Here is a 26,746-nt window from a genome sequence, read left to right as displayed (position 1 = left end):
TTGTTCCTTGTCCCAGTATGCTTTCACGCCGCCCCATCTAATTATTTTGTGCTCCATCCACGTGAATTTCGTTCAGCTGCCTTGTCCGAAATGTGTGTGGGGCACATATGTATGTTTAATGTCAATGTTCATGTTTCAAGTTCCTTGCTTTGTGAATTGCATACCAATGTTTTATGCAGTCGTGATAGATTCTAAATGTATGTGTTATCCTAGTTTGGTGTACATTGACTGGATTTCGATCCCTGGAGAATGGGCATTAACTAAGTGTTTGTTTGTGATATCATTAGTAATCTGAAGTTCAACTATTAGCTGGCTTGTAGAACTTTTTTTTCTCTCTTTTTGTTGCTGTTCTGTATTCAAACATGTTGATACAACTCACTGCTGCCTATGCCTAGGCTGTGCCAATTATTTATTTATTTGTTTACATCAATGTGATATCCCGCAGTGGGGCACTGCGGTTATGAAATTAAGGCCCCTCCTGTTTTTGGAACCGCAGGAGCTTTCTAGTTTGCTGTTAGGTAGATTTTTGGTTCCTCTTTCCTGTCATGCTCTCTTTTTCTTCATGAATTCTTTTCCTTTTTCTGCCTTCTTGCTCATTCACCTGTATTTTTTCCAAAAATCTCTTCTCTTGCCGCTTGTCTCGCGATTCATGTATAGTTTAATCTGTTAGTGTTCTGATGTAAGTCCAGCAGTAGATAGGTTAAGCCTATTTTAACATACTGGAAACTGGTAATCTTCCAGTAGGTATTAATTTAGTTTTACTAAAGCCTGCTGGGACACAAGTAATGGGTTAGTGCATTTGTAAACAGGAATCGCTTGACAAGTGGCCCCCTTCATCCCCCCCCCTTCCTCGTCCTGATATGGCTCTGCGTAGTCGGCTGGACGTTAAGCAACAAATAAACAAACAAACAATCAATGTGATATAGTGACGAGTGTACATCAAAATTCTCTCTTATAAGTTATACTGGATTCTTCACTGCATGTACTACGGCGTATCGATGATGACTATCAGGGTTTTGTTCTATTTATTCTTTGTTCTGCCAATTTGAATTCTGCTTTGAATAGTATTTTGATCATTTTTGTTTCCGTGCTGCTGGTATGTCAAAATGCAGTGAAATTAAAACCTGGAAGTCACAATGGCAATAAGCGAGATTCAAATCTCTCCTTTGTTTTAATCAATTTATTTGACTGCATTTTTGTTTTAGAACTTGTACATAATTATGATCATCTCTGTTATCGAACCTGCACGCTTGACCTTTGTCTTTCTGGATCAATACAATGTTGTGCACTGCCCATTATTTGTTTGTGAGTGCGTAAAGCGGTTGTGTGGTCTGCGTAAAATTGTGTAGGTCAATCGTGACATCTGCGTGGAGAGTGCGTCAAATGCGTGAGAATGCGTAAAGCAATTGTGACATCTGCGTGGAGAGTGCGTCAAATGCGTGAGAATGCGTACAGCAATTGTGACATCTGCGTGAAGAGAGCGTAAAAAGCGCGTAATGCCTGAGAATGCGTCAATAATTCGTGACATCTGCGTGGAGAGTGCGTAAGATGATCAGGACATCTGCGTCAAGAGCGCGTTAAATGCGTAAAGCAATCGTGTCGTCTGCGTGGAGAGCGCGTTAATAGCGTGAGAATGCGTAAAGCAATCGTGACGTCTGCGTGGAGAGTGCGAATTTGTCTTGGTGTCAAATAAGCGTGCGCTGGAGGTGCGTATGGTCTGCGTAATCTGAGGGAAAACGAGTGTGTCACGCATGTATTTCGCTTTGCAAAATCGCGCGCGTTACGCATGCGTCCAGTGCAGTTGTTACGCAGAGTTTGGCGACTGCGACACGCATTCGCTGCGCAAAATTTTGCTGGCTGGGTACCGACTTTCGTAGGCGGAGACTTCTCTGCCGTGAGGGCGGCTTCGTTTCCCTGGCAGAATTCAACATCTTGTACAGATCTGCCGGTGATTTTCTTTTCCTCCGCTTCTAGAGTCACTTGATCCACATATTTAACGAACATTGAATGTTCTTTTAGTTCTTGTGACGGAAGTACAATCAAGGAATTAAGTGGGCATTCCTGAGTCCTCTGCTGGCTTCATGTCCACAAAGTAAATCGCACAAACTTGCAGGGTTTGGGGGGTAGTTTATTACTTTGAAGAAGAACAGCTAGTCGTCGCTGCCCGTTCAGCATTCTTTGCGCGACTTTTGTTTTGCAGAGGAAGGCATATGCAGTTTTTTTCCTGATGAACAAACTGAGAAAGCATTCCCGATTTTCCACAATTTTCTACTTCTTTACAGTCTTTTGCACAACATGATTTATAACTGCCGGTCTAATTCATGATGCCAACCTGACAGGTGGGTCAAAAGTTACGTTCGAGAAAATACTCGTTGAACTAAGTTCCAAACGAAGGTCAAGGCCAGTTCTTGATTGGTTTTGAACTGAAGTTGGGCTCCGAATGAAAATAAACACTTCCTCCAGCTGCGCGACCCATTGATAACAACAGTTGGAACTGGTAGGAAGATGAACAGGTCTTGCGAACTGGCTACACACTGTTACGGTTCAAGTTTAAGTTCAAAGTAAACACTCAACTGAGGTTGCAGGTAATGGCGGACTTGACTTCCTTCATAACCAAATATCACTCTTCTGACAAAAAAACGCAAATGCTATGTTAAACCGGAAAATACGTAAACCGGAAAAGGAAGCGCATCAAAACCAAAATGGCAGCCCCCATGAAATCCGAAAGGTCACGGAAAAAAGTCGTGAATAACGAGGTAGCAATTCGTGTGCTTTTGGTCAAGAAATTCGGAATATTTATGTAGAAGTAATGGCTCTTTATTTTGAAGTTTGAATAATAAACTGGGGCATGTTTATTAGATGTAAAATGTGAATTCAGCAACTGTCACTGCGGTGTGTACTGATCAGTGATGTTATAAATCTCTCTGATCAGGCGCCACCCTTTCTTTGTCTGCCATTGGAAAAACTTGGTCAAGGTAACGAAGAGTGGAGCGAAATAACGTCATTCTGTTTACGTCATTATTAATCATTGCGTCATTTCATTTCAGGTTCACTGTGATTCTTATCCTGAACAGCAATCTTTGTGAATTCCTTTTCGCCAAGCGGTTTTGTTTTGTTTTGTTTTGTCAGTTTCGTAATTCCAGGTGAAATCAGCACGGACACACCTGTCCGTTCTGTTGCTGTGACGTCATCCCGAAGATCTACACTGCCTTAAAACCACCCAGTTGTGTGAGAACTATAACACACCTGTCTGTTCTGTTTATAAACACTGACACACCTGTCTGTTCTGTTACAGTGACGTCATAGCAGAGATCTACCGGGCGTTAAAAAAACGACACATCCGGTTCACCTTGTGGGCAGCAGGTGTTAAGCTAGATGTACCTGCCGACATGAAGCGTTACGTCCGCAAACTGACACAGCCCCTGAGAAGCCCACCTGCTGTGGTGAGAGAGGTGGAGCAGGCTGACGATATGAAGGATGGAACGGTCCCGGCCTACACCAGGCCGCCAGTGTCCGCACCGTGCGACGGCCCACCTGTCATGACGGTTGGTCACTATGATGATGGGTACCGCGGTGACAGACAGGGACATGTGAGTCTCTTCACATGCCAGTGTGCACGGTGCGGGGAGCTGGTGGCAGACATGCTGCGAGATCTTCGTGTCGGTCAGTACACCTCTGTCTGTCTGTCTGTCTGTCTGTCTGTCTGTCTGCCTGTCTGTCTGTCTGTCTGTCTGTCTGTCTGTCTGTCCGCCTGTCTGTCTGCCTGTCTGTCTGTCCGCCCGTCTGTCTGTCTATATCTGTCACTCTGTCTGTCTGTCTGTCTGTCTCTCTCTCTCTCTCTCTCTCTCTCTCTCTCTCTCTCTCTCTCTCTCTCTCTCTCTCTCTCGCAATGCAGTAAGTGTCAGTCAGGTCGGTGTACAACATTTCGATGACGTCATTAAACTTACAAGAAATATTGATATTTGCGTCATTAACTGTGACGTTTTTACATAATATCGTCACAAGTCTGCCAAGGTGAGGTGTTGAACCCTAAATAATATAAAATTGTTTTTCCTATTTTCAGGTGGTTGTGGTGCTGCTGATGTAGTTGTAACTCTGTTCACGTGTTGCTGCAGCCGGTGTTGGTGCGGAAGTTAGACATGGGTCGTCGTTGTTGTTTGTGTCGTGGTTGTTGGCTCACGTAAGTGTAGCCTATGCGATCGTAACTTTGTCTGTCTGTGCGTGTATGTGTTTGTGTGCGTGTGTGCGTGTGTATGTCTGTGGTAGAAACTTTAACATTTCGTCATTTGAAGACGTCACATTATTGCGTAAGAGGGTTAGACGTCACGCGAAGGAATTACTGAAAGTCTCGGTCATTTTGGCTCATTATTTTGAGCGGGCCGAGACTAGTTGGAAGGCACTATGGCGGAAAAGAGAGTTATCTTTTCATGTCTTGGCGTCTCAAATCTTATTAGTCAGAAAGCGCATGCACGTAGTCTCGACCAGCGCGTGTTGTGCTTCTTTCTGAGTACTTTACGTCACAAATTGTACTTTACGTACTTGATGATGACGTAAGTTAATTGTATGTGTTCTATTTCAGTTGGCGTGAGCGCTGGGATTTCGAGTTTCATTCGACATGTCAATGCATCGCAGTATGAAATAATACAGGTAGGAGGTTAGTCGATATCGACCAAAGTCGATAAGTGCATTCTTCACTATGGTATTGAGTCTGATTTCGTCGTCCATCTTGAATCAAAAAGCAATGTAAGCCCTATCTTTGGACACCAGTTTGGTTGACCTTGCTTCAAGGTCAAGGTCGCAAGGGTCCTTTAAAGTTGGATTGTATACATATTTTGAAGTGACCTTGACCCTGAACTATGGAAGATAACTGTTTCAAACTTAAAAATTATGTGGGGCACATGTTATGCTTTCATCATGAGACCCATTTGGTCACATATGATCAAGGTCAAGGTCACTTTGACCCTTATGAAATGTGACCAAAATAAGGTAGTGAACCACTAAAAGTGACCATATCTCATGGTAGAAAGAGCCAATAAGCACCATTGTACTTCCTATGTCTTGAATTAACAGCTTTGTGTTGCATGACCTTGGATGACCTTGACCTTGGTCACATGTATTTTGGTAGGAAAAATGTGTAAAGCAGTTCTTAGTGTATGATGTCATTGCTAGGTTTAGTTATTTGACCTTGACCCTGAAGGTCAAGGTCATGTAAAGGTCAAGGTCAAGCATGTGAGTCGTATGGGCTTTGCCCTTCTTGTTGTTACTGTTTGTCGATTTCTTACGTGAGCCTTGAAGGCTTCGCCTCTTGTTGTTGATGGTGATGATGGTGTCGTCGTCGTCGTCGTTGATGTTGTTGTTTTGTTTTGTTGTTGTTGTTGTAGTTGTAGTTGTTGCAGTCGGTGTGGATGTATATTACACAACGACGATGCGGTGTTGACGGTGTGTGTGATGTTTCAGGTTGCGATGACAACGCTCCCCACGGGCAGGGCGGCCTCACCTACAGCGACGTCTTTGTGCTGGGTGGTGGTATCATGGACTGTGACACAGACACACCGGATGGTAGCCCCTGGTCACCAGCACCCTTCATCCGGGGCCTCGAGTCACGCGGCGTCCCCACCCGTAAGGTGGCTCATAACGACACAGCGGCCGTTAGACAACTGGCTGAAATGACATCGGGTCCCACACAGAGAGCGGCAGGTAGGGGTCGAGACGAGGCGGTGACGGTGGCCAATCAGAACACAGTATGGGGCTTGGAGAGACACGTCGTCGTCTACCTGGACTATAGTGGTCTTGATGCTAACATTGCCGGCCGCCTGAGATGCATGTCGCGGTCCACGGCCCAGGTGATCTGGGTGAAGGTTGTTGGGACATAGAGAGCGACAGCGACACTGAGTGACACCCACATCTCGTCACCGCCACCACCACCACCTGTCTCGACTATACATCCCGCAACGTCCAGCGATGTCTAACAACAACAACAACAACAACAACAACAACAACAACAACAACAACAACAACCACAACAAAAACAACCGTTGAACTGAAATTCAGCATTTTATTGACTCCATTTACTGAAACTCAGCAATACCTGTCCTTACAACCTGCCGCTCTCTGACAACTACGACGACAACATCATCCTCTACCACGACATCCACCACCATCCGCCACCATCACCACCGACACCGACAACAACAACCCGAGTGACATTTTTATCGTTTTAAAATACGGAAAGACAAGAGGCGAAGCCTTCAAGGCTCACGTAAGAAATCGACAAACAGTAACACAAACTCAATCACTCCGTCACACATACACACACACACACACACACACACACACACACACACACACACACACACACACACACACAGAAAGAGCATAGGTGAAACTGTGCAAGAAAGCGAGACACTAGATCTAGATCTGTCTGTCTGCATGTAGCCTACTTACAGGGACACGACTGCCAACTAGTCTCGGCCCGCTCAAAATAATAATGACCGAGACTTTTAGTACTTCCTTCGCGTGACGTCTAACCCTCTTACGTCATAATGTGACGTCAATGTAATGTGACGTCTTCAAATGTTAGAGTTTCTACCACAGACATACACACGCACGCACGCACGCACATACGCACGCATGCACAGACAGACAAAGTTACGATCGCATAGGCTACACTTACGTGAGCCAAAAAATCACTCAACACATCGCTTCTTGTTCACTGACAAGCGCATGATGTCATTTATAATTAGCGTCATCAAGAAATGACGTCACGGACAGATTGTACATTTTCTAGGGACAGTGGAATGCGTGGTCTATCTCCATGGAAACATCCATGAACAGGCTAACAAGAGAGAGAGAGAGAGATAGAGAGAGAACAAATACGTAGAGGTTACATGCCGAGTCTCAGTGATTATTAAAAATAATGGTCGAAGTTGGCGGATCATGAAAAATGCGAGCTTCAGCGAGCTTTTTCATGACCGCGAACTGAGACCATTATTTTTAATAATCACTGAGACGAGGTGTGTAACCTCTTTATTCCTCCTTTCTTCAGTTATTCAAAGAAAACAGGAGTTTTTGTGCGAAAGTTTGATCGAATCCGAATCACTCAACCAGTCAACCTGCGCAGGCGATCGATTAATGCGCGGTTGTATAGTTCCGTGCAAATCATTCCATTCTGTTAACACTTCTTGTCAGTTTCCCTGTTTTAGACTAAAATCAAGTACACAGATATGCTGTTATTCTGCTGTGGCGGTAAAGGCAGATATTGTGTGTTCTGTTTATGTTTTAGTATCGTGTTAGGATAATGTTCTTTCGTCAAATGGGACTAGCAGACGAACTTTTGCACCCGTGTTCCAACGTTAATTACTGTATGAAGTTCAGTTTTCTGGGGAAAATAGTGTATGAAACCGCTTTATGTTGTTTAAATTGATGAGATGTGTGCATTTGGTTGCGTGTGATCTGTTTATAAAATGAAATATTGTTGAAAACTGACCGTCGGATTGCAGTCAGTGTTGTCGAAGAAACTGCGTTAAAAGAAGGGGAACTACTCTTGTCGGCAAGAGTATGAGTTACTTGCCTTGGGAATTTGCTTGTGATGAACGGTGTGTGCACGGCAGATCTAGATTCAGAAAACAACCTAACTCATGGATTTTATGTGGAGATTCATGTGTTCAGGCCTGTAGTTGTTAATTTAAATGCGGTATGTTTGTATTGTTTGCTCCAGAGATGTATATTTCGTACGTATAGAGCGTTCGGAACTTTTCAGTCGAAAAAGTAGTACCAAAACAGAACAGCTTCTCAACCCATTGCACTATCGAGGATTCAGGCTGTTGCTGGCTCGTTATTTGTTTGGTTGCTGGGTCATTATCGAAAAATAACTAGCTCTACAAGTTTACAGAGAGGGGGGAATAAGTAGAGGTTACATGCCGAGTCTCAGTGATTATTAAAAATAATGGTCGAAGTTAGCGGATCATGAAAAATGCGAGCTTCAGCATCAGAGGGTTAGTAGAGAGACACATTTGCTATTAAAACGTCGGAAGATTTTAAGTAGAGGTAATTAAGATACTTTCCGGAAGAAATGTGGGTTTCTATGGATACAAATAATCTGCTTGCAACTGAGTAGTGTTCAGAAACATGGAAACCCTTCCCCTTAATCAAATCTTTTCAGAAGACATTGACCAACCCGACCGCCTAACACGCTGCCCCACAAAAAAAGAAACCAAAGCACAAAAGGCAAGACCCGTCTGGTCTTCATTGTCATGGTCAGAGAACGAGGGAGATACCATGATCACAACACAGGGAGAGTAGCTCCAATGTTAACAGTGCTCTGGTCTTCATTGTCATGGTCAGAGAACAAGATACCATGATCACAACACAGCGAGAGTAGCTCCAATGTTAACAGCGCTCTGGTCTTCATTGTCATGGTCAGAGAACAAGATACCATGATCACAACACAGCGAGAGTAGCTCCAATGTTAACAGCGCTCTGGTCTTCATTGTCATGGTCAGAGAACAAGATACCATGGTCACAACACAGCGAGAGTAGCTCCAATGTTAACAGCGCTCTGGTCTTCATTGTCATGGTCAGAGAACAAGATACCATGATCACAACACAGCGAGAGTAGCTCCAATGTTAACAGTGCTCTGGTCTTCATTGTCATGGTCAGAGAACAAGATACCACGATCACAACACAGCGAGAGTAGTTCCAATGTTAACAGCGCTCTGGTCTTCATTGTCATGGTCAGAGAACAAGATACCATGATCACAACACAGCGAGAGTAGCTCCAATGTTAACAGTGCTCTGGTCTTCATTGTCATGGCCAGAGAACGAGGGAGATACCATGATCACAACACAGCGAGAGTAGCTCCAATGTTAACAGCGCTCTGGTCTTCATTGTCATGGTCAGAGAACAAGATACCATGATCACAACACAGCGAGAGTAGCTCCAATGTTAACAGTGCTCTGGTCTTCATTGTCATGGCCAGAGAACAAGATACCACGATCACTCGAACTCGAACTCGAACTCGAACTCGAAAACTTTATTACCGAGGGATGATAGCATTAGGTCCATATGGTCCTTTCTTACAGCTAGTCCCTACTATAATACACACATGAAACAAAGAACAAATATGAAGAATGAAGACATTTAAACAAAAAATCAAATAAAACTAAATTATGCAGGGAAAAGTATAACAAAATAAAAATAAAAAATTCAAAAGTGTGCTTGTTAATGGAAGCATACTATGCACTTTCTCTTTCACACATCCTCACACACACTCGCACAAATTGTACACCGACTTAGTCGTTAGAGAGGTGCTTTCGGAGCTGTCTTTTAAAAGAAGATAATGACAGACATGACTTGATATTTACAGGTAGTGAATTCCAAAGGAACGCACCAGAATAAGAAAAACTAGTTTTAAACAAATCGATGCGGGGCCTTGACAAGGCAAGGTTATTTCGAGTGTTTGAATAATATGACGGAGATGATTTGAAGAGTTGTATAAGATATGTTGGGGCGTCCTTATAAACGACTTTATACATAAATGAACATTTATTATACAAAAGCTGCTTTTTTAAGCTTAACATCCCAATACTTTTCATCTTTTCCTTTGTAGAAAGAGATGGACTGGGCAGAACTAGTTTAGCAGCTCTACGCTGGAGCGAGTTCAGCTTCTTCAAGTGAACTTCACTACACCCGTCCCATACTATGGAAGCATAATCAATATGGGGTTTTATGTGGGCATTATAAAATAGTTTTCTTGTGTCTAGATTAATAATGCTTTGTAACTTTGACAAAAGAAACAGGTTTTTAGCAATTTTTTTGCAGATTCCATTGATGTGAGTCTGCCATTTGAGATTATTATCAACAGTAAGTCCCAGTAAACGGTGCTCAGCTACTTGCTCAATGGAGTGCTCATTTAGGGACAGACTCAGAGTCATTTCTGAAAGTTGATGTTTTTGGCGAGTGCTGATTATCATAGACTTTGTTTTAACTGGATTAATAAGCATACGATTTGCAGAACACCACTCAGAAACATCGTTTAGGCTCTGTTGTAATTTGTCTTGAATTTGTGCAGGGCTTTTCCCAACACAGCGAGACATTTTTCCCATCCAATAGCAGTGTTTGGAATAGACTCACTTTTTCAAAAGAAATCCCACGTACATCTATTTACGTCATGTGATTGATATCTTCGCATCAACTATGGTCTCGCTGTTTTGCTAATGCTACAGTACCGGGCACTTACAAATTACTCTCACCACTATAAAACAAAGACTGATTAGACGTGTAAAAATGCGCCTCCTAAGCATGTGTTCAACATGTGATTGTTGATGTTCATCAAGAATTGAACACCAATCACAGAATGTGCTTCGTTCTAAACCCAGCGTGTCTAAATTACAATACACCAGTTGACAGTTAGGTTAAACTTTACTCGCTTCTCACCCCCCCCCCCCACCCCCCCCCCCCCCCCCTCTCGTCCCTATCCCCGCACCAATTCTGCCATCCTCTCTCCGCTACGCGCGCACTCTCACATACATCCACCACAACACACACACATATGTATATCTCCGCAGCTGTACCAAACACCACAGTATAAACCCAAACACACACACACACAAGGATGTAATGTTTTTGGGGGAACAAAACAAGGGGCCATTTATTCATGTAAGTGATTCATGTCAGCAAGAAACGATATGACTCATCTACATAAATTGTTTCACAAGGGAACATCATTTTCCCATCAACATAATATCAAAACATAGTATCATTGAGAACATTGACAAATACAATTAATTACATGATAAAACAACGAAGGGGCCCCTGAAAAATAAACATAAAAAGATAACTGAGTGAAACAGGATAGGACACATCCTGCTATTGACCACACAGGTCAAATTACTGGGAGGCGTGGGGGATGGTGGTGGGATAATGTTTCACTTTGCTGGGTCCTGCTGCGCGCTTGCTGTTGGGAAACGGACTGAACCCATACGGTTCCTTCCAATCTATATCTCTGCCTCTCACCAAAGAGTGTAGGATACACTCTTTGCTCTCACCCTCCACTACAGCCCCCCCACCCCCACCCTTGTATTCGTTGCTCATTCTCCTATTACCTCAACACCGCCCTCCCCCCTTCCCCTCCCCTCTCCATGTGCTAGACCACCCCACCACTCTGACCACACACCGACATCTGTTATCTCTCACAATTAACTTTCTCACGGTGGCACCACAGCTACGCCCCCCCCTCCCCTCCTCCCCCCCCCCCCCTTCATGCACACAGCAACATACACTCTTAGTTTAAATTAACTTTCTTCTAGAAACTACGTTCCAGCGCTACATGGAAGAAAAAAGAAAACCCACGTGATACCTAAAGCGATTATGATTGGTCGAGATGTTTTCGACGAGCAACGTTTGCATCGTCTGCACGGCAAAGCATGGTGATAGAGAGGGCGAGTGTGCTCGTCGGTTCATTTCCATCAAAGTTGCAGAGTCAACTTCAAGTTCAATCCATTTCAGTGGCATATAAACTTGCCCAGTAACTGGTTGCAGTAATGTAGTTTACCGACTTTGAAAATGGGGGTCCCAATTTTGCAAATCACTACAAAAGTGCACTTTCTTCAGCGAATCAGTCTATGCGTTCAAATCTCCGGAACTTACTCGCAAAAGTGATATGCACAAGCGCAAATTCCACGAAACTGGAAGTGGAAGTAGAAAAAATACTCGAAAAACGATCTGCGTACTTACAATTCCAAAATGGCCGCGGAACTGTGAATCGGTGTATACTGGAAAATGGTTACAATGTGTTGGTTTAAACAAGATTTTATTAAAGAAATACAGGGTGGCATGTATATGCGATACAGACATTTGTGACCACACAACAAGCTAAGATTATATTAAGTGTGGTTATAAATATGTACATCTAGATAGGAAATATTATTTCACGTGATGTCGAGGTCAGAGAATTGCTCATACCCTTATTAGAAATGTAAAACAGACAAGATACATTTTGTACAACAAAAAAACAAAAACAAAAAAAGAAGAAAAAATATAACAAAAAAATTATCGGGTTGTTACAATGTGTTGACTCTGCATGAAGAGTCAGACCTGATCACATCTACTTTACTATTCACACTTATTCAACCAGTTATTCTATTTAGATATTGATAATCGTTCATGTAATTCGTCGCTGGAGTGTCTAAATTACGGCGAATCGAAAGTGCCTTAGGATTACTCCCCTTTAAGATGAACATGTGCACTAACTGTTGCTAAAGGATTACTCCCCTTTAAGATGAACATGTGCACTAACTGTTGCTAAAGGATTACTCCCCTTTAAGATGAACATGTGCACTAACTGTTGCTAAAGGATTACTCCCCTTTAAGATGAACATGTGCACTAACTGTTGCTAAAGGATTACTCCCCTTTAAGATGAACATGTGCACTAACTGTTGCTACAGGATTACTCCCCTTTAAGATGAACATGTGCACTAACTGTTGCTAAAGGATTACTCCCCTTTAAGATGAACATGTGCACTAACTGTTGCTAAAGGATTACTCCCCTTTAAGATGAACATGTGCACTAACTGTTGCTAAAGGATTACTCCCCTTTAAGATGAACATGTGCACTAACTGTTGCTAAAGGATCGCCATGATGTTGATGTTTTAGGTGAGACAGGGCGAGCACAATGGCGAGTCAGCAGGGAGGCAGCGGATCCATTGCAAAGAAACCACGTCTGGTAGGCCGCTGTCACCGTGTTGTGATGTGTATCATTCTGTGTTCTTAGCTGTGGCGTGTTGTCCATCGTTTTAAAAGTTTTATGTTGTCAGCCGTGGTGTCCATCGTGTTGCATGTTGTCCATTGTGTTGTGTTGTCCATCGTGTTGTGTTGTCCATCGTGATGTATTGTGTTGTCCATTGTATTGTCCATCGTGTTGTGTGGTCCATTGTGTTGTGTTGTCCATCGTGTTGTGTTGTCCATTGTATTGTATTGTGTTGTCCATTGTGTTGTGTTGTCCATCGTGTTGTGTTGTCCATTGTGTTGTATTGTGTTGTCCATCGTGTTGCATGTTGTCCATTGTGTTGTGTTGTCCATCGTGTTGTGTTGTCCATTGTGTTGTATTGTGTTGTCCATTGTGTTGTGTTGTTTATTGTATCGTGGTGTCCATCGTGCTGTGATGTCCATTGTGTTGTGTTGTCCATTGTGTTGTATTGTGTTGTCCATTGTGTTGTGTGGTCCATCGTGTTGTGTTGTCCATTGTGTTGTGTTGTCCATCGTGTTGTGTTGTCCATTGTGTTGTGTTGTCCATTTTGTTGTGTTGTGTTGTCCGTTGTGTTGTGTTGTCCATTGTGTTGTGTTGTCCATCGTGTTGTGTTGTCCATCGTGTTGTGTTGTCCATTGTGTTGTATTGTGTTGTCCATCGTGTTGCATGTTGTCCATTGTGTTGTGTTGTCCATCGTGTTGTGTTGTCCATTGTGTTGTATTGTGTTGTCCATTGTGTTGTGTTGTTTATTGTATTGTGTTGTCCATCGTGTTGTGTTGTCCATCGTGTTGTGATGTCCATCGTGTTGTGTTGTCCATCGTGTTGTGGTGTCCATCGTGTTGCATGTTGTCCATTGTGTTGTGTTGTCCATCGTGTTGTGTTGTCCATTGTGTTGTATTGTGTTGTCCATTGTGTTGTGTTGTTTATTGTATTGTTGTATTGTGTTGTCCATCGTGTTGTGTGGTCCATTGTGTTGTGTTGTCCATCACGTTGTGGTGTCCATCGTGCTGTGATGTCCATCGTGTTATGTTGTTCACCTCCTTGTTGTATTGTCCATCATGTTGTGTTATCCATCGTGTTGTGTTGTCCATCGTGTTGTGTTGTCCATCGTGTTGTGTTGTCCATCGTGTTGTGTTGTCCATCGTGTTGTGTTGTCCATCGTGTTGTGTTGTCCATCGTGTTGTGTTGTCCATTTTGTTGTGTTGTCCATCGTGTTGTGTTGTCCATCATGTTGTGTTGACCATCGTGTTGTGTTGTCCATCGTGTTGTGTTGTCCATCGTGCTGTGTTGTCCATCGTGTTGTGATATCCATCGTGTTGCACGTGTTGTCCATCGTGTTGTGTTTTAACACGTACATTTTCACAACAAAAGAGGTCACTCACATCGAACCTTTCAGGCGTGCTGCCAGTGCAGCAGGGAATCACGGTGCATCAGGCAAGGGGAGTGTGACTGCCGTGCGAACTGCACCCCCTGTACCAACTGTGCTGCTCAGGGCTGTACTAATTGCTCCGTTGATCTGGTAGGTCTTGGGTAGCGGAATACTCTCTCTCTCTCTCTCTCTCTCTCTCTCTCTCTCTCTCTCTCTCTCTCTCTCTGTCCATACATGCGGTACAACCCATATTTTGACACATGTTTTCTTGGCCAAAAACCTATGTACTATCCCTACATCAGCATGCAACAAGGTCAACATGTGTTTGAAACTCTAGTTTGAATATTTGTTGCTCACGGCCAATCTTCTGACGGATTTTTGTATTATTGACATATAACTTAACTATAATTCAGTGATTGAAATTCTTTGAGAGAAGAAAAAGGACTTCATCACCACTTAAAGCTATTTCATATTGTGACATTGTTAACTAATCTAAAATTCAGTAATTGCAATTCTTTGAGAGAAGAAAAAGGACTTCATCATCAACTCAAAGCTATTGTATATTGTGACATTGTTAACTTAACTAAAATTCAGTGATTGCAATTCTTTGAGAGAAGAAAAAGGACTTCATCATCAACCCAAAGCTATTGCATGTTGTGACATTGTTAACTTAACTAAAATTCAGTGATTGCAATTCTTTGAGAGAAGAAAAAGGACTTCATCACCAACTCAAAGCTATTGCATATTGTGACATTGTTGTTTATACTACAACATTAATTAATCTGTTATATTTGTATCTAGAATTGTGTTTATGAACTATAATTGTTTATATTTCATTTGTACACATTTCAGCTTCCTCCATATTCCGTCATCGTAAATTTGTGTTAGGTTTCTAAACTAATCTTATGGCATCTTCAAATAATAATTGTCAAAATCATTGGCTTCTCAAAGAAGGACTCCATATCGGCCATTTAAACATTAACCATGCATATAACAAAATAACAGACATATTATCTTTACTTTCAAACAACGGTAACAACTTTCATATTTTTGGCTTTACGGAATCTCGACTATCTAACATCATACCTGATTCAGATATTTCCATTTCAGGTTATAATACATTACGAAGAGATTCTACAAAACACTTAGAAACTGGCTTGTTAGTTTATATTAACGAATCAATAATTTACAAGCGTCTTCAACATCTTGAAACACCTGGTGTTGAATGCATTTGGTTAGAAATAGGATTAAAAAGATCAGCACCAATCATTGTTGGTTTTTGCTACCGAAATCCAGCAGAAAAGGTTCACTGGTATGATGAATTCATGGATATGATGGATACAGTTTCAAATGAATCAAAAGAAATAATTCTTCTAGGAGATTTTAATATTGATCTTCTGAAACAAAATAAAACTTGGTTGGACACTATTAATCTATTAAATATACATCAAATGATCCAAAATCCAACAAGAGTTACTCCCAATTCTAAAACACTCATTGATCATATTTATGTTTCTGAAAAACGTCATATCAAAGAAACATGTGTACCCTTTTTTTCTGTCAGTGACCACTTTCCCATTTGTATCACTTGGTCTCGTAAAGGGGTTAAAATTCCAAGGGTTGGTCACAAAACTATTACATATCGTTCATTCTCTCATTTCAGTGAAAGTGCATTTCTTTCTGATCTCAAAAATAGCCCACTTTCAAATACTTACAATTTTACAAATCCTGACGAAGCTTTAGAGTTTTGGACATCTATTTTCATTATCATTTACAATAAACATGCACCACTGAAAACACATCGAGTAAAGCAGACAGAAAAACCCAAATGGATCGACCAAGACATAGAAAATGCTGCAAATTACCGTGACTTCTTAAAACAACATGGTACCCACGAAGAGTACACACAACAAAGAAATAAAGTAAATTCCTTGAAACGAAAAAGTAAACAACATTATTTTCAACATCTCATTACATCTAAACAAGATTCAAAATCTATTTGGAAAGCAATTAACCAACTCACAAACAAAGAAACTTCAACAAAATCTTCACAAATAATTGACATTTCTGCAGATACACTCAATGACCATTTCTCAAAAATTGCTGATAAAGTAATTTCTTGTGATCGGACACAGTCAAATAATTTAGAACATTTAAAGGAATACTGCAATTCAAAACAGATACATTTTCAGCATACACTGCCACCAATGACTATACTGGATGTTTACTCTCATCTTCAGCATTTAAAACAAACCGGAACACGTGACATAGATGGTCTGGATGCAAAAATTATAAAAATGGCAGCTCCAGTTATCACAGATACATTGACATTTATCTATAACCTTTGTATTGACAAAAGCTATTTTCCTAAACAATTCAAACAGGCTAAAGTGATTCCTCTCTTTAAATCAGGAGATACTACAAATCCTTCAAATTATAGACCAATATCAATTCTATCAATCCTTTCAAAGCCTCTTGAAAAACATATCAATAAACACATCCTTTCTCACTTTGAGAACAATAAATTGATCCATGATAATCAATCAGGTTTTAGGCAAAAACACTCATGTCAAACAGCGCTTATTAGTTTAGTAGACCAATGGCTGACAAACATTAATAATAATCAGTTCTGTGCTGCTCTATTTGTTGACTTTGCTAAAGCTTTTGACCTAATTGACCATAAACTCCTTATCAAAAAGCTTGAGATTTATGGAATTGCAACAGATTCCATAAACATTTTAACATCTTTCCTGTCAGACAGACAGCAAAGTACTTATCTGAAACAATCATACTCTTGTAAGCAAACAGTAAGATTTGGAGTACCACAAGGTTCTATTCTTGGTCCATTACTATTTTCTATATATATAAACGACCTACCTCTATTTGTAAAATGCATGTGTGAACTATTTGCAGATGATACTACAATTCATTCTAGTCACCAAGATCTTAATAAACTAGCAAATATCCTCCAAGAAAACATTGAACGATTACTTGAATGGTCAGAACTAAACCATATGTCACTGAATCCAAATAAAACTAAATGCATGCTACTTACCACGAGGCAAAAAAGACAAAATCTAACATCTAAATTTCCGACATTGCTAATACGAAATCAAGATATTACCGAAGTTGATAGCCATAAAGTCTTGGGAATAATTATTGACAATAACCTGTCTTGGTCAAAACATGTAGATACACTTTGTAAAAACACATCCAAGAAAATATTTCAGTTATCAAAAATCAAACACTTTCTAGACCTTCGCACAAGAAAACTTTTTTTTCAGGCACATATTCAGTCAGCTATTGACTATGCGTCCACAGTGTGGGACTCTGCAAGTGCAAATACTTTGAAACACTTGGGCAGTTTACATAGAAGAGCTGTTAAATTAATTATTTTAAAAAATACATCTCTTTCCATGACAGATTATAAACGATTGCAAATTCTTCCTATCAAAGATAGATTTGCATATAACAAGGGTGTGATGATGCATAGAATTATGTCAGGGAATGCCCCTACACTCATTGCCTCAAATTTCAAAATAAATCATTATAGAAAATGTAACAAATTAATTACACCAACTCCAAGAATTGACCTGTACAAGTCGAGTCTATCATATTCTGGAGCAATTATGTGGAACGCCATTCCAAATATAATTAAATTACGAATTCATGAAACATCATTCAAGGAATATTACATGCTGTTTCTTTTACAAAACTTATAAAAACTATTATCAAGCAGCTGGCAAAATATAACTGTACTCTCTGATTATATTGAAAAACATGATTATATATAATTCATGAAGGATTTTTTATTTTTATTTTTTTTTATTTTTTATTTTTTTTTATTTTTTTTATTTTTTATACAAACACATATTTCCCTGTTATATATAATTTTCAAGCATTGCTAAAGAATCCTAATGCATCTTAAAATGTCTTATTGGTTGCTTGACATGTTAATTATGGTAAATATGTCATTTTGTACTATTGTTAAACTTATGTTTTATTTCTTCTTGTTTGTTACCCCTCAATGGGCGAGGGCCGGATGAAAAGAAGCATGTATAGATTGCTTATTCTGTCACCCTCGTAAAATAAATTTCAATTCAATTCAATTCAATTCTCTCTCTCTCTCTCTCTTTCTCTCTCCTCTCTGTCTCTCTCTCTCTCTCTCTCTCTCTCCTCTCTCTCTCTCTCTCTCTCTCTCTCTCTCTCTCTCTCTCTCTCTCTCTCTCTCTCTCTCTCCCCCTTCACTCTCGCTAATATTTGAAAAGAGTTTAAGATGTTAAACACGATTTGACGAAAGGAGTGTTACAAGACATGCGGTTTTTATAACCGTCTTCAATTGTATCGTGATTGCCACAGGTTGTAGGCACATTAAAAAACAAACAATAACCAGCCAACTAACCCATATCTGTCTCTCTTTCTCTATCTGTTTATCTCAATCTGTCTATCTCTGTCTGTTTATCTCTGTCTGTCTATCTATGTCTGTCTATCTCTGTCTGTCTGTTTCTGTCTGTCTATCTCTGTCTGTCTATATCTGTCTGTCTATATGTATCTCTATGTCTGTCTATCTCTGCCTGTCTATCTCTGTCTGTCTATCTCTGTCTGTCTATCTCTGTCTGTCTATCTATGTCTGTCTATCTCTGTCTGTCTATCTCTGTCTGTCTATCTCTGTCTGTCTATCTCTGTCTCTCCTGCCCCTCCCCCTCCTCCCCCTCAGCTCCTACACGGCCGATCTAATCTGTCAATTAGTTTGGGGTCGTATACATGCATTGCCCGTGTCAGTGTCGATACACGCAAATAGACTGAACATTCCTCATTGATGACGATCACAACAGCCAAGTTGATGGTTGAGTGTTTGGCACCCCGCTACCTGCTTGATGAAGAGAAGAGATGTTCCGAACTCCCGGGTCACTTTATTTGCATACCTGCTTGACCCCCCCCCCCCCCACCACCTCTCACCCCATTTTGTGGCACAAAACCAGGTAAAAATTGTAAAGATTCTGAAATCCATGTCAGTGAATTATAGAAACTTGAAAATACCAAGATGCATCCCACGACATAGAGTAGAGTATGATTATAATTTATGGCCGACGGAACTTGACATACGGCCAAGCACATACAATCCTCTTCGTGCAAAACCATGAGTGTACATGGGCGTTTTGGCCCACAAACGCACAGGAAAATAAAATAATGTTTGAACATTTTTTCTGGGTACCATGTGAGGAAACACGTTCACATACTATTGCATGACAATAAGGTGAGTCACACTATCTAAAACAACGCTATGAGAGAAGTGACGGTCATACCATGCACACAACTCATCATTATGAACAGCGCTATGACAGAAGTGACGGTAATATCATGATCATTAGATACATGAACAATGCTAGAAGTGACGGTTATATTATGCACATCACACAGGGACCGGCCGTGGAATGTGCTCCGCCGTGCAGTACCTCTGGGTCACCGGGGAACCAGGCTGTCTCTCCTGCCCCGCCCTTGATGGCAAGATCACAGGATTCAGAGGACCAAGTGTTAAGGTTGTCAGACCATGAGGTAAATTCATCTCAGAAAAAAACCCCACCGAAACCTCATATTTTAAGACTTGAAGTTATGTTTAAAATGAATAAGGTGCATTATCATTAGTTTTACTCTTTTTGTGTTGTTGTTGTTGTTGTTGTTGTTGTTGTTGTTGTTGTTGTTTTCCTTGTTTTTGTTTTTCATTTTGAATTTACACCATAGAACAACTGTTTTTAAACAATTATCTGCTGTGTTCTAGGCAAATATTGTGTGAACCACCAACGAGACATAAGTCCCTATTTGGTGTCCGTATTTTCACCGTCTTCATAGTTGACGTAGGTTGTGAATGGTACTAGAAGGGAGTAGACAACAGAGGACACTGAACAGTGTAGACATACAGCACGTAGTTCTCACGACAACAGAGGACACTGAACAGTGTAGACATACATCACGTATATTCTCACGACAACAGAGGACACTGAACAGTGTAGACATACATCACGTACATTCTCATGACAACAGGGGACACTGAACAGTGTGGACATACATCACGTGCATTCTCACGACAACAGGGGACACTGAACAGTGTAGACATACATCACGTACATTCTCACGACAACAGGGGACACTGAACAGTGTAGACATACATCACGTACATTCTCACGACAACAGGGGACACTAAACGGTGTAGACATACAGCACGAACATTCTCACGACAACAGGGGACACTGAACAGTGTAGACATACAGCACGTACATTCTCACGACAACAGAGGACACTGAACAGTGTAGACATACAGCTCGAACATTCTCACGACAACAGGGGACACTGAACAGTGTAGACATACAGCTCGAACATTCTCACGACAACCGAGGACACTGAACAGTGTAGACATACATCACGTACATTCTCACGACAACAGGGGACACTGAACAGTGTAGACATACAGCACGTACATTCTCACGACAACAGAGGACACTGAACAGTGTAGACATACATCACGTACATTCTCACGACAACAGGGGACACTGAACAGTGTAGACATACAGCACGTACATTCTCACGACAACAGGGGACACTGAACAGTGTAGACATACAGCACGTACATTCTCACGACAACAGGGGACACTGAACAGTGTAGACATACATCACGTACATTCTCACGACAACAGGGGACACTGAACAGTGTAGACATACAGCACGTACATTCTCACGACAACAGGGGACACTCGCATTGTACGTTGCAGGCGTGCTGCCAGTGCAGCAGGGAATCACGGTGCATCAGGCAAGGGGGGTGTGACTGCCGTGCGAACTGTACCCGCTGTACCAACTGTGCTGCTCAGGGCTGTACGAATCGCGCCGTTGATTTGTTACGTCTTGGGTAGCCTAAAAACTCATTAAAATAAAAAAAAATAACACTCACATACTTCAAATAATCTTTTGTCACTAATTCCTTTCTAAATTTACTTAGACACAACATTCCTGAGAATTCTAAAACACTGATTCCTGACTTCCTGACAATTAAAGGGAAAGTAATCCTGACATTCCATTTGTCAAGAACAAGCACAGTTCCTTCCCTTACACTAATAGACAAATCAGTAAGCCCCCCAAAAGTACTTTGTAAAAATGGTAAAGAATGAATACGAATGAATACTTTCACAGGTTTACATGTTTCAAGGAGATTAACAAGATTTGACAAAAGAAGTGTAACAAGACATGCGGTATTTAGAACTGTCTACAATGTTATCGTGATTGCCACAGGTTGTAGGCACATAAAACAACAAACAATAACCAGCCAACCAACCCATCTCTGTCTGTCTATCTCTGTCTGTCTATCTCTGTCTGTCTATCTCTGTCTGTCTATCTCTGTCTGTCCAAGCACATACAATCCTCTTCGTGCAAAACCATGAGTGTACGTGGGCGTTTTGGCCCACAAACGCACAGGAAAATAAAATAATGTTTGTACCATGTGAGGAAACACGTTCACATACTATTGCATGACAATAAGGTGAGTCACACTATCTAAAACAACGCTATGACAGAAGTGACGGTCATATCACGCACACAACTCATAATTATGAACAGCGCTATGACAGAAGTGACGGTCATATCATGCACACAACTCATAATTATGAACAGCGCTATGACAGAAGTGACGGTTATATTATGCACATCACACAGGGACCGGCTGTGGAATGTGCTCCGCCGTGCAGTACCTCTGGGTCACCGGGGAACCAGGCTGTCTCTCCTGCCCCGCCCTTGATGGCAAGATCACAGGAATCAGAGGACCAAGTGTTAAGGTTGTCAGACCATGAGGTAAATTCATCTCAGAAAAAACACACACACACCGAAACCTCATAATTATTTTAAGACGTGAAGTTATGTTTAAAATGAATAAGGTGCATTGTCATCATTTTCACGAGTTTTCATTCACAAGCACCTGGGAAATAAATCTCATGTTCCCCGGGGAATAAATCCCCAGTTACCATAGTTGCAGGAAGCCCTATTACATGGATAATCAAAAGCAAACCCAATAGAAACGCTCGAGGATTTTTCGGCTCTTTTCATTGGCGTTTCCCCAGACCTAAACAGACGACACTGCTTCGCCAAGTTCCAAATACGAACTGGCAAACTGGCAAATGTAACCAAAAAACAAAACTACCTCATCAAAGGTCATACATTTATGCTTTATCGCAAACAAATGAAACCTATCGATATGTTTTATCTTCTCACAAAGTCATGGAGTGCGTGTATCTCTGTTTGGAGAAACACGAACGTAAGTTTAAGTCAAACCAATTGACCCCTGACACACACATTTTGACCCGTGCACAAGACGTTGTATCGATAAACTACGCGCAAATAAAAAAAATAATAATAAAAAAGCAAAGAACATAGCAACAAGAAATGAAGACATCTGACAAAGCCGAGCAAGCAGAATGACAAGTCTAATGAAAAACAGAGAGGCAATGAGAAACAAGATCGCGATTATCTTTCCTTCGCGGCACGACGCAAATCGTTTGTGTCCTTTGACCCAATTCGTGCAGTGCTGCACGATGCAAATCTTCTGTGACCTTTGACTCAACGTAGCTTCAATATTCGATTACTAATATTTACCACTGAAAACCGAGGGGTGGAATACCGAGAGGGGCAGGGTGGTAGGGCGATGGTGAAATGTAATGAAGAGACACGTGTAGCAATAAGAGAAAACCGATTCTGCAATAACACAAACAAGAACAAAAAACCCAACACTGACCTATATGAATATTTAATCAATAATATGATCGTCTGCGTTGCAGGTGTGCAAGTGAAGGGTTGGGGGGGGGGGGGGTAACTTGATCATTAATTTGTGTGTGTCAGTGTTTGTGTTCATGGACTGATTGTGAGGGAGGGGGAGGGTGGGGTGGGGTGTGTTTCAGGTTTTGGTGTGGGTATGAAACGAGCAAAACAATACCCACACCACAAAATCTTGGAGGCAAAAAACACTCGCCGTCGCATCATTTTGTCCGCACAATATTATATGCACCAACAACCGGAAAGAAAGGTGACAATGGAAAAAGACTCATCTTTGCTTCCTGCGATTCCTTGCCCCCGACTCGAACGTCGCACGATAATCCACATAACAGATCTGTTGTGAGATGGTCAACGCTGACTGTGCAAGCAAATCACCTCGTTTGAAATACGACAATCCCATCGCTCGAATGCAACATGTGGGCACTATCGTCTCAAAGGCGCTTGCTGTTGCTTTCACACACCACTCTGTAGTCGGAAACTACAGAACTTCGCATCCTCAAACCTGACATACTTGTCTCAACATTATAAACTCAAATCACACACAGTAAGTTGCTTTCGCACGCCAGCTTTGAACAACGTGCTGGGGCCCCGAACAGGCATTATAATAACAGAACTCGCGTTTCAAACCATGGCTCCCTGTGTTGATTTTTCACTTAATGTTGAACCACCAAAATGATGACAAAAACGATGTTTGATGGTTTATTGCCAGACCAGCTTTTTTGTCGGTCCTCGGGGGGCATATCGACTTTTGTTTCATATTTATTGACCGCGGCCTTCGGCCTTGGTCAATAAATATGAAACAAAAGACGATATGCTCCCCCTCGGACGACAAAAAAGCTGGTCTATCAACAACCCATCAAACATCTTATATTATCATTAGTTTTACTTTTTTTGTGTTGTTGTTGTTGCTGTTGTTGTTGTTGTTGTTGTTGCTGTTGTTGTTGTTGCTGTTGTTGTTGTTGTTGTTGTTGTTGTTGTTTTTGTTGTTGTAGTTGTTTTCCTTGTTTTCCTTGTTTTTGTTTTTCACTTTGAATTTACACCATAGAACAACTGTTTTTAAACAATTATCTTCTGTGTTCTAGGCAAATATTGTGTGAACCACCAACGAGACATAAGTCCCCATTTGGTGTCTGTATTTTCACCGTCTTCATAGTTGACGTAGGTTGTGAATGGTACTAGAAGGGAGTAGACAGTACATCATCATGTCTTTGATTCCAGAGAGAGTTTCTCAACGCCTGGTTCCCTCACCTTGAGAGCGAATCATACATAATCCCCCCGGCTCACATTGACACTGTGTATGAGAGACTGGCATATATCGGAGACTAGAGGAATACCCGGCTTCGCCGGGGTGAATCGCGAGACAGAGACAGACAGCGTGGCGGTTCATCACAATCACCTCTGCAGGCGAAGTCCTGTCAAACGGGATTGAGAATTTTAGAGCTTATTTCTTAGCCCTATATTATCTGCTGTGGCTTCTCAAATGCCAGAACATACAGACAGACAAAAGCCGCTAGACCCCATCACAAACAGAACTCTATAATACATAGGTTTTTGCCTACACACACACACAAACACACACACACACAGAGAAGCCGTATATATATATGCATATCTGTATCTATAAATATATAGAGATAGGTGAGAGTGTATTTTTCGCGTGGCTATAAATTGATTCGACCTTTTCACTTTGACAGTAAGAACAACTTACGGGTGCAAGGGAAGCGTTCTGGACAGCGCAGTGACATTCTAAAAATAGTCACTCTCAGAAACGGGAATTTGGGGTGAACGGCGCGACAGAGACAGACAGCGTGGCGGTTCACCACAATCACCTTTGAAAGGCGAAGTCCTGTCAAACGGGATTGAGAATTTTAGAGCTTATTTCTTAGCCCTATATTATCTGCTGTGGCTTCTCACATGCCAGAACATGCAGACAGACAAAAGCCGCTAGACCCCATCACAAACAGAACTCTATAATACATAGGTTTTTGCCTACACACACACACAAACACACACACACACAGAGAAGCCGTATATATATATGCATATCTGTATCTATAAATATATAGAGATAGGTGAGAGTGTATTTTTCGCGTGGCTATAAATTGATTCGACCTTTTCACTTTGACAGTAAGAACAACTTACGGGTGCAAGGGAAGCGTTCTGGACAGCGCAGTGACATTCTAAAAATAAATAGTAACTTACAACTGAACGGGAAAGCCACACGAAGGAAGGGAGATAAACGCCAAACACTGGAGAAGATAAGGAAGAGTTACTTATAATGGTGAAATGAACACAAAAACGAACATGAGTTTAGCGCTGCGCGCTGAGAGCACGTGTTGAAATATCTCATCGATGATATTGTGTCCGGGGTGTAGCTGAATACGGTGTCCAAATTTGAAAAAGAACCACCGAGAACTTTGGCGTTGTGATGTGGTGTAGCGGCTATGGTGTGTCGGTATGGGGGCCCGGGTAAGCTGAGGTGGAACCAAAATAGCTGAGGTGGAACCAAAATCGGTTCCGCGCAGCGCGCTGAGAGCACGTGTTGAAATATCTCATCGACCAGGTTGTGTCCAGGGTGTACCTGAATATGATCACCAAATTTGAAACAGATCCATCGAGAACCTTGGCCGCGCATCGCGCACAGACACACAGACACACAGACACACAGACACACACACACACAGACACTAGTCGTATATATATATAGAAGGTGAGCGAATCCAGGTTCTGAAAACACAGCAACAAATAGACATAGATGAGAGTAGAGAGGTCAGGGACACTGTCCGCATAGACACAGTGCTGAAAAATGTCCACCACTGCATGAATCAGATAAAGAACAAAGCCGCAAGGGAAAAAGAAATTATGGTACTTCTGACCCAAGCTAAATTTGGTGTATATGGTGCCGATACCCAAAGCATCTATACTGGTGCAGCCGCCAGGAACACGAACAGCGTCAAAGCAGAGCCGTTGAACCTGGAGGAGGACTTTGTTGACCTGCTCGCCATACATCGCGAGCGTGGGATAATGATGGCGGCAATCATACCTCAGACAGAAGACGACCCCCTTGCAGTTCAAGAAGAACTAAAGAAGGCCGCTGCTTACCTGAAGCAAGCCAGAGATGTTGTGAGGCGCTCTGTTCTGGGTGACCTGGTAACACAGCCAGCCCTCCCTCCACCAGGCCATTGTACTGCCCGACACAACGAGACGCTGTCTGGAGGAGGTGCTGCTGAACATGAGCGATGTAAGTTAACTCTTGACCTACACTCGCTCACACACGCAAAAACAGACGAACGCAGGAGAGACTGAGTAGAGAGAGAGAGAGAGAGAGAGAGAGAGAGAGAGAGAGAGAGAGAGAGAGAGAGACAGAGAGAGAGAGAGAGAGACAGAGAGAGAGACAGAGAGAGAGAGACAGAGACAGAGAGAGAGAGAGAGACAGAGTGAGAGAGACAGAGAGACAGAGAGACAGAGAGAGAGAGAGAGACAGAGAGAGAGAGAGAGACAGAGAGAGACAGAGAGACAGAGAGACAGAGAGAGACAGAGAGAGAGAGAGAGAGATAGAGAGAGCTTTGTTCACCAACGTAAAGTAAGGGCCAGTTCATAGCGCTAGGCTTTTTGTCCACACACTGTATGCAGTGTCCGTCCGTATGTCCGAACAAAAAACTTAACGTTAAGATTATCTCGGATGATTTTGAAGCTAGACCTTTAAACATTTGCAGACTTTTGGTATTTAATAATCTTCCGATTTGACCCCGATTTGATTGACCTTCGTCAAATGTTGGGGTCACAGCGGGGTCATGCTCATCAACTTTTTAAGTTT

The 26,746-nt window shown here is 41.7% G+C and overlaps 2 protein-coding genes across 6 annotated transcripts in view; both read left to right on the top strand.

Moving 5' to 3' along the window:
• The window catches only part of LOC138950513 (uncharacterized), a 34,861-nt gene extending 28,015 nt beyond the window's left edge, over positions 1-6,846 (top strand). Inside the window, exons 3-4 of the mRNA XM_070322243.1 lie at positions 3,296-3,663; positions 5,458-6,846. Of these exons, the coding sequence (XP_070178344.1) occupies positions 3,296-3,663; positions 5,458-5,873 (784 nt within the window). The 3' untranslated portion in view covers positions 5,874-6,846. The remainder of the gene's footprint in view (positions 1-3,295; positions 3,664-5,457) is intronic.
• The window catches only part of LOC138950502 (uncharacterized), a 252,255-nt gene that overhangs the window by 84,666 nt on the left and 140,843 nt on the right, over positions 1-26,746 (top strand). Inside the window, exons 2-4 of one of the 5 annotated variants that reach the window (XM_070322216.1) lie at positions 14,146-14,268; positions 19,540-19,674; positions 21,820-21,954. The exons of 2 other annotated variants lie outside the window; for them this stretch is intronic. In XM_070322216.1, coding sequence (XP_070178317.1) covers positions 14,146-14,268; positions 19,540-19,674; positions 21,820-21,954 — 393 coding nt within the window. The remainder of the gene's footprint in view (positions 1-14,145; positions 14,269-19,539; positions 19,675-21,819; positions 21,955-26,746) is intronic. 2 more of the 5 variants (XM_070322215.1, XM_070322221.1) reach the window with 2 other exon arrangements.

Source organism: Littorina saxatilis, linkage group LG16, assembly GCF_037325665.1.
Source record: "Littorina saxatilis isolate snail1 linkage group LG16, US_GU_Lsax_2.0, whole genome shotgun sequence".
NCBI lineage: Eukaryota > Metazoa > Mollusca > Gastropoda > Littorinimorpha > Littorinidae > Littorina > Littorina saxatilis.
Note: the sequence above shows the minus strand (reverse complement) of the source record. Positions and strands in the feature narration are given on the sequence as shown.